The 12,886-nt window shown below is 34.6% G+C and overlaps 1 protein-coding gene across 14 annotated transcripts in view; it reads right to left on the reverse strand.

The window, feature by feature from the left end:
- The window catches only part of LOC104561577 (sodium channel protein type 2 subunit alpha), a 58,618-nt gene that overhangs the window by 25,176 nt on the left and 20,556 nt on the right, over positions 1-12,886 (reverse strand). For all 14 annotated transcript variants that reach the window (XM_062004932.1, XM_062004927.1, XM_062004936.1 and 11 more), the window contains 4 exons: positions 12,624-12,862; positions 8,344-8,517; positions 6,863-7,219; positions 5,446-5,931 (listed from right to left, as the gene is read on the reverse strand). In XM_062004932.1, the coding sequence (XP_061860916.1) occupies positions 5,446-5,931; positions 6,863-7,219; positions 8,344-8,517; positions 12,624-12,862 (1,256 nt within the window). The remainder of the gene's footprint in view (positions 1-5,445; positions 5,932-6,862; positions 7,220-8,343; positions 8,518-12,623; positions 12,863-12,886) is intronic.

Consider the following 12,886-nt stretch of genomic DNA (forward strand, 5'->3'; position numbering starts at 1 on the left):
TTCAAAACCTGTAGAGCATGCAGTTATTTCTAAAGACTGTATTAAGATATCCAGAAAAATCATTAGCAGAGTTAAAATATGTATGTCGGGGTTGCCAGTCCCGCCTGACCATGCTGTGATGTGAGTCCCATGACTCAGCAGAGAGCAGCTGTGCATGTTTCTACTGTCTTGCAATGGACAGGGAAGGTACATAGCTGAATAGCATGCAGGCCAGTCAAAATCCATTAAAAAGTGATTATATATATATATACATATATATGTATAACTTGCTTAGGTAACCTGTGTGAAAGTGGTGACACGTTGCTCTACCTGGTTAAAAAGCACCAGAGCTGCATTCTTGATTGCTCCAGCTTGGTTTTACCCCTGTGAGAAGTAAGAATGGTAGGTAGTGAAGTTCAAGACACAGGATCTCTAGTTTTCCTCTTTTTGGAGTCTCTAATTCAAACATGGTTTTAACACAATTAAAACATAATTATGAAATATTTTATGATCAGTTGGCAAAAAAAAGGGAAATATATACCACCTGAAATGTTCAAGAAACTTTTCTACAGAACTCATTAAGTTTATTTTAGAGAAAAAAGAAATGCAGAAGCTAGACCTAATAATCTGTGCTCTGAAATTCTGCTTCATAAATAAAAAGAAAATTAAATAAATTAATAAATATATAGTTAGGATATTTGGAACGTATTCCAGCTTATATATAGTACTTCATGCACATTAGTGGAAATTTATTTAAGAGTTTTTTGTTTTAATGTTCTAGTCTTCATTTAACTATGTGATTATCTCTTTTGCTAAAAAATACATACAGTGAGCAAAACACTTAAAAAATGCTTCTTCTCATTCCTCCTTCATCATCTAATAACGGTGGTAGAATTTATAGATCTCAATGAACATAAACCTTAATCTTTGTTCAAATTAAATGTGATGCAGTATCATGTTGTGTAAGTTTTTAGTTTTAATTTGGTATGCTCTATACTTCTGATTATAGTTGCTCTCCAAAAGAGAATTAGATTGGCATCTGTACAGTGGCTTGTGAGTATATACACAGATATGGTTTCATTCATTGGTTATCCACAGCTAGTTCATCACATAAAAGAAACTGTGACTTCTAAAGATATTGTCTCAGAACTGGTGAGTCTCAGAAAAGAGGAATTTAGATTGTTGGAAATTTTAAAAGAAATGTGATTTAAAAAAATCATCCAACAACTTGATCAAATGATGACTGGGTATGTTTTTGCTAAGAAATGTACTGAAGCCCAATGGCATTAACTGTGTTCCTGTCTTTTTACTTCACCTAGCCACACAGGCAATGGTGAAGCCAATCAGAAAAGTGAACTTGTTCCTTGTTTTGAAAATTCAGTGGATTAGATAATGAAGGATACTTTAAATTTTATCAAAACCTTCTCTTATTATTTCAGAAGTTAATTGAGCAGCTTTACTTCCCCAACCTGAATTTGTACTTACTTTACATACACTGTAGATCAAAAGGCTTTTGGAATTCTGAATGATAGAGGCCTGTAGGTATATTTATTTCTTTAGTTGTGAAATAAAATTTCAATAACTGAAGATACTTTTCAAATTACTTTTCCATGTTGAAATCCAAAACTTTATTCATAAAGTTGTTATTCAGCTATAATGAGCAGTTTTAAAGTGATACCAAGAAATACAATAGTTAGGAGTCTTATATTTGGTAAGATTAACACAGTCCATTCCTTTCACTGATTAGCAGGCATATTTTATAACCAAAACAGCATTCACAAGGTTAACTTTAAAAAAGACATCATCCTCTTTAATTACTTATAATCTTCCTATTAACTTCAAAGTAAATTCTCTCAAGTGTCTTATTTTCAGAGCAGAAATCTGTTATTTTTATGGTTATTTCACTGGGTATGACACCTAATTTTTCTGATAGCAGATATTAAAAAAATCCTCCTTCAAAGTATCAATGAAATGTTCACTTTCATGTACATTCAGTCAACCATTACTCTAAATTTCTAGTGATACGTATTAGAAAGACCTTGTTTATGTCTGCAACTTGCAAACAGGTTTCAGAATAGATTCTGGCAGATTTGAGACTCTACTAGAGTAGCAAATTTATTCTAAAGTGTTTTTATGAAAGAAAAGAAGAAAGAAGAAAAAGAAAAAAAAGGAACTAGCCTTCCAAAAGAGAACTTGGCAGCTAGAGTTACTGAGAGTTACTTTGCACCATAGTATATCTGATAACAAAAATAGGAAAAAGTACAATTACTGACAGTTACAATTTCTACAGTAATTACCTGCTCTTATCATATTACTCAGGGACAACAGTCTTGCATGACCTGTTATTGCTCTCAGACTCTAAACAATCATTCTGCTCTTAATGTCAGTAAGACACCAGGAAAAAATGGTTCATTCTACAGTTCCTGTGCAGATCTAGATTCCCACAACTCTGTTAAGAGTTATTAAAGGGGATACCTCCTGAGGATATTTTAAGTGCTAAGTATTGCCAGAGTTCAGGCAGGGGAAGTTTTGTCCCATCTCTTACCCCTCCTTTTGCAGACCAGGCCTTCTCCTAGCTGGAATGTTGTCTCAGTTGTACTGTTGTTGAACAGATGTACTGTTCTAGAGGTGTGACTTAAGTGCTGCACAAGTATACTCATTTCTCTTCCTCAAAAGACAATCAGAAGGCATCAAAAGATTCATCAGTACTGTTGACTTGGTAGGAGAAAATTTGGAGTCTTCACAGATTTCCATCACACATCAGAACTTCTGTTCATATATTACCAAAGCAGGTGGATTTTTATACACACAATAAAAAAATATACTTTTTCCTTTTCCTAAAAACCATCCAGAAGGAATGGAATAAGGAATCCAGAACAGAAACTGCCATCAATATAGAAGTCACAATTTTCAAGGCACTGGTAAGAAATTTCTGTCTTGATACTGTTCACAGTATGCACACTTGCACTGTATGAATATGCGTCAGTTAAATGCTAAACAGTTGTGTGTGAGCAGAACTCAAAGGAAGCACTGTTGCTCCAGCTTCACAATGGTAATGATTATTACATTCCATGGAAACCTTGAGGCTCTACAGAAGGCCTAAACTTCTCCTGTCCCCATAAATTTCTCCACAAATTCCCAATATAAACACTGTCCATCATTTACTGGCAGATTTCCCACTGTCACATGAAATTTTCATTTTCAAATTGCTTATACTTTTGGATTTGTTTTCTCTTCCTAAAGATATATAGATACTCCTGAAGTCCATAAAAAAAAGGAAAAATCCCTTCTGATTTCTTATAGTCTTGAAACTTCAGGATGGCCTTATGAGAAAAAAAAACCATGTGAACCAAGTAAAGATGGGAATGAACAGAGCAATTGACTTGTGAAAGTCACCTTGAAATTGGTACCAACCAGAACCTCTTAGCACAGCAAGGGCTTTTACTCCATTTTCTTGGGTCATGGTGTACTTACATCGTACATTCATTTAGAAAGCAGAGGAGTTTCTGCCTTTGCATTGCATTTTGCTTTGGCCTCAGCTGGTCTGATAGAATATATGTTAGTACACTGTAAAACTGAACCCTTTGATCTATCTCAAAGAAATAAACAAATAATACCTAATGAGATGATGCTATTTAACTTATGTCCCGTCAGTGACATGCCTTATAGTATGGACCCACCAAGCACTGTAGCAGAGAAAGTGGTAAAGACTGCCAGGGGTTCAGGAACCAGCTGTGTATGGGGACTTGCCAAGCCAGCTCTGCTGCTGAGGCTAACATGTCATGTAACCACACATTAAGCATCCACACAGCTTATAGGTTCCCAATTTCCTAGCACAAACTTTTAAAAATTGCAAGATATTCAGGAAATGTTTAGGCATGGTAATTCATAAAATAAAGTTACTAAGAAGGCACTCATCATTATTTATCAAAACTAACCACAAGGAAAGCAGAAAATTTATAGTAAAATGTCATTTTAAAGAACATTAGAATTTATGAAAATATTTAGAAGACTTTGCTAAAGGTTCATTGAAAAATGCAATTAACTTTTATCAGATAAGCTTAGGTGAAAAACACTGAACTTTCACATCCAGAGTCACTCTTTAAGTGTTTCTTTCATACTAGTTGATCTCACAAATGATATTACCTTATACTTTCTATATCTCTTATTTTCTTAACTTGTCTAGGATAAGCACTACTGCCATATTGTCTTATATATCTGCATTGAAAATGTTTATCTCATAACTGAGCAACTCAGATGATAGAACATCTTGCTCGTAATCTTACAATTGTTATGCAGAGTAACCTTTGCAGTTACAAATAAACACACAATCTATGTTCCTTTATATTCTTTAGCAAAAATCCTTGACTCTAACTGGATCATGGCTAGCCATTAATGTTATGTGGTATAGTTTGTTATTCCTCAGACATACAATGTTATTTGCAAATACGGCAGTGATACAGCTATGATACTGTCCTGAATGTGGGGCTTCCTTAGATAAGAGCTCTCTTTACAGTAAAGAAACCCTTTGATATTAATAAATTATCACACAACGTCATAGTTAATCTAATTGAAAACTTATTTAATCCATGGTTCCTGATCCCTTAAACCTAACAGTTCTTACATTTCTAGTGGCATTGGATAGAATTATATTCTGCTATATTTATTAGCTTGTTATTGATCATTACTTCATACAAAGTTTTCTTTGAATATCATTATCACCTGTTCATGATCACTTCTGCTATTTGAGCCACTTCTATTTTGAATCACGTGGCTTCTATTTTTTAGGCCAACTTCTGTATCTTTTCACAATAATAACAGCATCAAGCTTTCAAGTAAACTGTTTCCAAATGCATCTATATTACAAGATTATTCTACTCTCCACGACAGTCTGAGGTATCGCTTTACCATTACATTGATTGGCACCTGGACTGCTTCAATTCAGTAAGCCATAGTCACTAAACCCCAAATCTGTAGGAATTTTACCCACAAAACTTTTTTTGTAATCTAGAATACATCACTGATTTATGATGTCTCAGGTTTCATGTTCAGAACCACTCTAAATATAGAAAAAACCATTTTTTCTCCACCTGTATTTTTGAGGTATGCAAAGCTGTATACTCTTGATAGTGCCTTAGCCTTCTACAATGCTCTTATTCCATAAATCCTAATCACATTATAGGTACAGAAAGAATGCTTTATGAAATGTGCACAAGTCCTAAAACCTCATAAAATTCAGGAAGAAATAATCCTATTTAAAATGATACATCTCCTAAACACTAAAAATACAAACTCTAAAGATCTCTAGTGTACTGTAATTTTTCTTGAATTACAATTACATAGACTATAAAATGTAAAGTTTATTCACATGGGATAAGACAGTTTTTTAAACAATTCTAAATACATAATTGAGAAATATGTAAATACATGATTACAATTTAATTGTTAAGAAACGAAAAATCCTACCTGTTTGCTTTCTTCCATATCAGATTCACTGCTAAATTCTTCTGTGTTTAAATTTTCAAAATCTGATTCTCCAACTGCAATTGGCACTGTCACAGTGAGGCCTGGGTTGTTTATGAACGACATATAATCATTTTCATCAATAACATATTTTTCCACACTGCTACCCGTGCCTACACCACTGGTCGTTCCATTCCCGTCTTTAAGACAATTCAGATCTTTGCTTATTTCAACAGCAGTATGATTGGAAATGCAGCTGTCTTTCTTGTTATTTAGCTCTTCAAGTGCTTTGATTTCCTCTAAAGCTTTTTGCTTTCTAACAAAGGCTTTTTGGATGAATTCCCGTATCTTTTTTTTAACATAATCTATTCCCTTCTGTATCCTTGCCACAGCAATTTGTAGATTGTTCATTTCATTATCATCATCTGTAGCAGCAAGGTTGTCTGAACTAAATGAGCTCAGCAGCAAGGCCAGAAATAGGTTCAATACCTAGAAGATGAGAAAATACAGCTGTATAGTAAATACATACATATAAGAAATTAGTATTTCTTAGGATACATTCAATTGTTTTCAAAGCCAATGTTCACTAATTTTAGGCAACCATACAGTACTTTAAATTACAAAAGATCTCCTTACTTGTTTTGATCCGTATTCTCTGAGAAAGTAAAAACAGACAAGCTCATAGTTAAGTATTTTAAACTTTTGATCTTTGTTTGAATCAGATTGGTTGCTCAGACTCCATTTTTTTTTAAATTCACAAAAAAATCTAGCTATACGTATTCACCAAAAGTTTGAAAGGTTTCTGTCTAAATCTCTTTATCTACTTGGAATTTAAGTAGAATTAAATAAACATGATTGGTAAAACTAGATGGGTTTCTGTGATGCAGGTACCTTAGAAACTTCTATCAGTTAATGCTATAATAACCTACTTATACTTTCTAACTTGTATTTGTAAGATGACACTGATTTTCTTTTAATTCTGGGCTCACCTCATATTCTATAAAGCTTGCCATAAAATGAATATTTTAAAAATTAATTTTACATTTGAATCTCTATTATTTATATACTATTATCTTATTTGTAATTACTTTTTTTTCCTTTTTCACTTGGTAAAAAATGAAACGTTTGTTTGCTCTTACATAGAAATTTAAAATAAAATTAACATCCTTCATCAGAAGGTATGGCCTGAGAGCTGTCATAAATTGTCTCAATATTCAAACATCATAATCTCCTATAAACTGTAGATTCCACTAAAGCTAATAAACAATTAACAATTTCATACTTTCAGTCTGATATACCACCCGGCATCATGTTGTAAATATGGCAAAATGTTGTAAACAAACATCCCCATTCTTAAATGCGTTAGGGTTCTCATTTGTGCTCTCTATGAAATTTAATTCTGCAAATTTTCATCACGTACCACTAGGTTTCCAATCACCATGACCAGCATGAATACAATAAGGCACATGGTTTGGCCTGCAACCTCCATGCAGTCCCACATCGTTTCTATCCATTCTCCACACAGCACTCGGAATACAATCAGGAAAGAGTGAAAAAAGTCGTGCATGTGCCAGCGTGGAAGCACACAGTCACTGGAGATCTTGCAGACACATTCCTTGTAGCTCTTCCCAAACAGCTGCATCCCAACCACAGCAAAAATGAACACAATGATGGCCAGCACCAGAGTCAGATTCCCCAGAGCCCCCACGGAATTGCCAATAATCTTAATCAGCATATTTAGAGTTGGCCAAGATTTTGCTAACTTAAAAACTCGGAGCTGAAAAACAAAAATGCAAATGAATCAGAAGTGTTAGTTATAACATAGAAGCTAGTTCCAAGTTGGTTAGCATAGTATATCAGCTTCTGTAGATTCATTTGTTCTTCACTAAGAACATCCAATTCAATAGGAAGCAGGGAGCATGGAGAATTTGTCTAAACTGTGTTTTTTCATCTTAGTGGAAAAAAAGTGTTTGTACCACATTTGATATTTAAATATTTTAATGCTAAATATTCTTAAACATACACTTACAAAATTACGCTTTTCATCACCTTCATTAAACCCTCTTTGCTGGTTGGTTCAAAAGTTCCCTCAGCACCACATTAGGTCCTCCAGAGTTAGTCAGAGAACAATTTTTGAAGCAACAATTTGAAGATCATAATGTGATGTCCATTCAAATCATAAAAACTATGTGGTATGTGAAGTTAAGTACCATTACAACTAGTGCTAATAAACTAAGTTACTACTTCCTGTTCTGTGTGTTAGGAAATAACCATGATTTTCAAATATTGTGATAACTACTAGTAATATAGATTTTTAAATCCTAAATCTTGTGTCTCCAGGAAACATAACTATAAATTAGTTTGGGTACAATCATGTATGACAATATAAATTGCTATAAAAAGACATTTCTAATAGAAGCTTAATAATATTTCAATTTAAGTATTATCCTCAAGTCAGAGTGTTATGACTCTTTGTTACATGTAATAAATTTGCAAAATATTTGTTCTCAGTGCCCATTAAAATAAATGCTGTGAACAGAAGATCTATGTAGGGGTTTTATGAGTAACACAATGTTTACAATTCTTTATGCTGAGGGCAGTATGTATGTTTTTACAGATATTCAGCTTTGATAAATCTTAATGATATCTTTATAATGAAGATTTATAAATTTCTCAAAAGGTGGCAGTTAGTCTTATGATGGCAAAGGATATTAATAGGATAGTACCTCAATAGGATAATGTGATAGCAAGAGATATCGGAGGATATGATCTGCAAACATCTTAAACTTGTATTTATCAAATATGGCTTACAAACTAGTCATATATGAAAAACAGTGTGAGCCATTGAAGTATATCTTTTGAGATGATTACATGCAAATATTTAATTATCAAGGTACTTACCAATCGGAATGACCGAAGAACAGATAATCCTTCAACATTTGCAAGACCAAGCTCCATTAAGCTAAGGCTAACTATAATGCCATCAAAAATATTCCAGCCTTCTTGGAAATAATAATAAGGGTCCATGGCAATTATCTTTAGTACCATTTCTGCTGTAAATATCCCTGTGAATACCTAAAACAAAATATAATTAATTTGTTGTTATGTAAAATTTATACACCTGAGTGAATTTTTCTAATCCAACTTGAGTTTTCATACCTGTTACTTGTACCTGTTACTATAAAAACCAGCCAATTGCTCTCTCCAAATGGCATCTAAGTATTTCTAAACACTGAAGGTGGGTAATTAATAATAAATTACTAAATCAGGACAAATACAGAAGGTCAGAGGTTTGACAAACCTAGAGAAAGCCATTCACTAGTCAGCAGCTCATCTCTAGTTTGTATTTGACTGATTTATGCTGGTCTGTCCATCCTGCAGATGTTGCATTTTCAATCCTGTTTCTTAGGTTAGTCCAAATAAAGCAAAAGAAGACTTGTCAGGAATCTTTTTCCTTGCTCGCAGTCTAAACAGAAGTGTTAGCAGAAAGACTGTAAGGTCAGACTCTCTAAGGACCTCTCTAAGGTCTGTCTATTGCATCAGAGTTAAGATACGGCTGGAAAAGATGGGAAGTTGGAGTTTCTTGCACTGGGCTTTTGGTAAGGATACAGAGGTTTCAAGCACAGCTACTATTGTGTTTGATAGCTATTTCCTTTCAGGGAGAACTTTGCGGTGATAATGTTCTTTGAAATATCCAGAAGTGCCAAATGGGAAATTATGAGCACTCTTTTGTGTTTTAAAGTCCAGAATTTAACTCAACACTTTCTTGTAAAGAATAGTGATCAGTGCAGATTTGTGCAGCATAATAAAGTTTTGGAGTATAATGTAAGCCACTAAAAACATAAAACATATGAATGTTCTGCACAATGCTCATCCTAGATGATCCAAAAGTCTCCTAAAGCACACCAATATACTCTGCCACTGCCTTACGATAGTTCTTTACACAACTTCTTCTAAGTCCTCCTACAGTAAGTTTTATGGAAGCCAAGTTGACTTTTTACAATGCTATAAAACTATTAGTTATGATTACCTTTTAATACAAGAAGATAAGGAGATGGATATAAAGCTGTGGAAACAGTCACTGTTGTTGAACTGTAAATATTAATATTTGGAAAAGTACACATTTTTGAGAAACTAGAAATACAGCAAGACGCTACATTATTAAATTGATATATGAGAGATGTTACCATATAATCAGAAGAATGTAACAAATATTGCTATGTGTAGTGTAGAGAATGCAACAAAGGACATTATTCTTGACAAAATTGTTAAATGTGTAAAAATAATTGGGAAAAACGTAATTAAAAACATTCAATTTGAAAATATTTCCTTCACAAAATAACCTGTTCCATCCAAAAACTACTTTTTCTTGAGAATAACTGCATCCTCCAAAACACAAAAATATATTTTAACAGAAATAAACTCATAGTTTTTCATAATTTTCTCATAATTACTTAGGATTTCTGAATCCTGAATAAATTTTAGCATTATGAAAGTGAATTCTTCTATGAGAGTACAACAGGCTGACTAGATGAGGGGAGAGCAGTGGATGTCATCTACCTTGACTTCAGCAAGGCTTTTGACACTGGCTCCCATAACAGCCACATCAGAAAGCTCAGGCAGTGTGGATTGAATGAGTGGACAGTGAGGTGGATCAAGAGCTGGCTGAATGACAGAACCCAGAGGGTGGTGATCAATGAAGCTGAGTCAAGTTGGAGGCCTGTGGCCAGTGAGGTTGATTCTGGGGTCATTCTTACTCAAAGTCTTCAGATGTTGACAGTGTACCCTCAGCAAGTTGGCTGATGACACCAAATTGGGAGGACTGTCTGATTCCCCAGAAGGCTGTGCTGCCATTCAGCGGGATCTCAACCAGCTTGAGAGTTGTGCAGAGAGGAACGTCATGAGGTTCAACAAGGGCAAATGCAAAGTCCTGCATCTGGGAAGGAACAACCCCATGCACCAGCACAGTCTGGGGATGACCTGCTAGAGAGCAGCTCTGCAGAGAGAGACCTGGGAGTCCTGGTTGATAATAAACTAAACATGAGCCAGCAATGTGCCCTTGTGGCCAAGAAGGCCAATGGCATCCTGGCATGCATCAAGAAGAGTGCGACCAGCAGGTCGAGGGAAGTTCTGCTCCCCCTTTACTCTGCCCTGATGAGGTCTTATCTGGAGTCCTGTGTCCAGTTCTTGGCTCCCCAGCTCCAGAGGGATAGAGACCTTCTGGAGAGAGTCCAGGGCAGGGCCACCAAGATGATTAGGGGACTGGAGCATCTTTCTTATGAGGAAAGGCTGTGGTAACTGGGACTGTTCAAGTTGAAGAAGAGACTAAGAGGACACCTCATTGATACTTATAAGTATTTGTAAGGTGTATGTCAAGAGGATTAGGCAATACTTTTTTCTGTAACGTCCAGTGATAGCACAAGGGGTAATGGATTAAATGCTGGAACACAAAAAGTTCTATTTAAATATAAGGAAAGACTTCTTTACTGTGAGGGTGATGGAGCCCTGGCACAGGCTGCCCAGATAGGGTATGGAATCTCCTTCTCTGGAGATTATAAAAACCCACCTGGACACATTCCTCTGTGACCTGATCTAGGTGAACCTGCTTTAGCAGTGGTGCTGGACTAGATTTCTAGAGATCCCTTCCAAATCCCACCATTCTGTGATTCTGTGATTTTAGAACTATTCTTCTCATTAAAATGCCTCAGAAAAGGCAGAGTCATATTTGTTATATTTAATTTCTCCTCAGACTGTGATATCACAAGCAAAGAGTAAATTAACATATTTCAAATTGAAATCACAAAATTAAGGTTAATAGATTAATACAGTGAGGAACAGGGAATTTAATTGAAACCAGCAGGAATAACATTCACTGCATGTACATAGTCCTAATTAAGGGTACTGGATTGTTAGAAAAGTAGTTAAAAATATGATCGTTGCTGCCTTAGACTAAAATAAAAAGAAAGTAAATATGAGATGAGAAAAGGCGGAAGACCTTTTACGTATAAATGGTTAGGGAAAATAATTCTAACAATATGACAAATCAACATTTTAAAATACAATATTCTGCAATCTGCAATGAATATAAAACCATGCCAGCAATTAGATTTTTGTCCAGAAGAAAGGTAACTGTAATGCGCAGAGGAACACAAAGATAATAAGTTCAATTGTAGTTCTATTTTTCAAAAAAGCCATAGAAAGATGTACTACCGGTACATATAAGGAAAATGTTCAGACTAAAACATACTCTGAGAAATCTATTACTGCTCCATTTAAATATTACCAGACTTTTCAAAACTAATCTTTTTGAGTGATTAGTTCAGAACACCTGGTTGGTTTTGATTTTCAGGACTGTATGCTATGTGACTCCAGAATCCAGACCTGTGGATTCTGTGTAACCTATTGGTGTAACTACCAATAGGCAGTTATGTGAGCTGGGAAAAAATTTAAAAAGTGTTAATCTTCTTCTGAAAAAAACACTTGCAAGGTTCAGTCTTCTGCCTCCTGAGCATTAGAAGCAAATGGAAATAAACAGACAAGAACATTTCTGTGTTTGCCAAATTTAGGTATCCACTCAGAACAAGAATTAGTAGTAATCCTGTATCTGTGCATCAGATTAAAATTGGGAAAGGCATCATTAATAAACTTAGATACAAGGTGCATTTTATTAGACAATAAATAATAATCTTCTAGTTTATTAAGTATTTTCTAGTTGCCTAAAGTGTCAAGGGCTTACTGCTAACAATAAATATGCCTTTCTTGTAAACACACTTCTGCTACAGTATAACTGAAAAAATTCAAAGAGAAATTTTCATATCAGAATATTTCATCAATTTTATAGAAGAAAAATATTTTCTGTACTGGAATATCAGTACCATGTTAAAAACCAGATAATTTACCTTCATATTTTGCAGAAAAATTACAAGGTATACATTAAGAAATCCAACAGTCCAGTGAAGACTCCACTTCCACACATACTCTTATTTCATTATAATAATTACAAAAAAGATTCATGATAGTTAAAAGCTCTGGCAAAAATCACTTTATCTATGAAAATCAGTTTCTAAACCAACTATAAAAACTAACCTGGATTAAATTTAATGCCAATGCAATGCATTTATACATCTGTTCTTGTAGAAAAGAATACTTTTACACAAAGTAGTGCATAACTAACCACTTACCAGGTTCCCCACAGAAAGGACACTGCTAAACTGTTCTGTCATTGGGTAATGTTCCATGGCCATAAACAAGGTGTTTAAAACAATGCAAATTGTTATAGCAAGATCAACAAATGGATCCATCACAACTAAATTGACAATGTGTTTTACTTTTAACCACGGACTCCAGCAATCCCAGATCAAGAAAGTATTTGCAAATCTGTACCAGCACGGTGGGCACTTCTGCCTGGATTCTTCAAGCTCTAAAAAAAAAAAAAAAACAGAAA

This window comes from Colius striatus, chromosome 11, assembly GCF_028858725.1.
Source record: "Colius striatus isolate bColStr4 chromosome 11, bColStr4.1.hap1, whole genome shotgun sequence".
In the NCBI taxonomy this organism is placed as follows: Eukaryota; Metazoa; Chordata; class Aves; order Coliiformes; family Coliidae; genus Colius; species Colius striatus.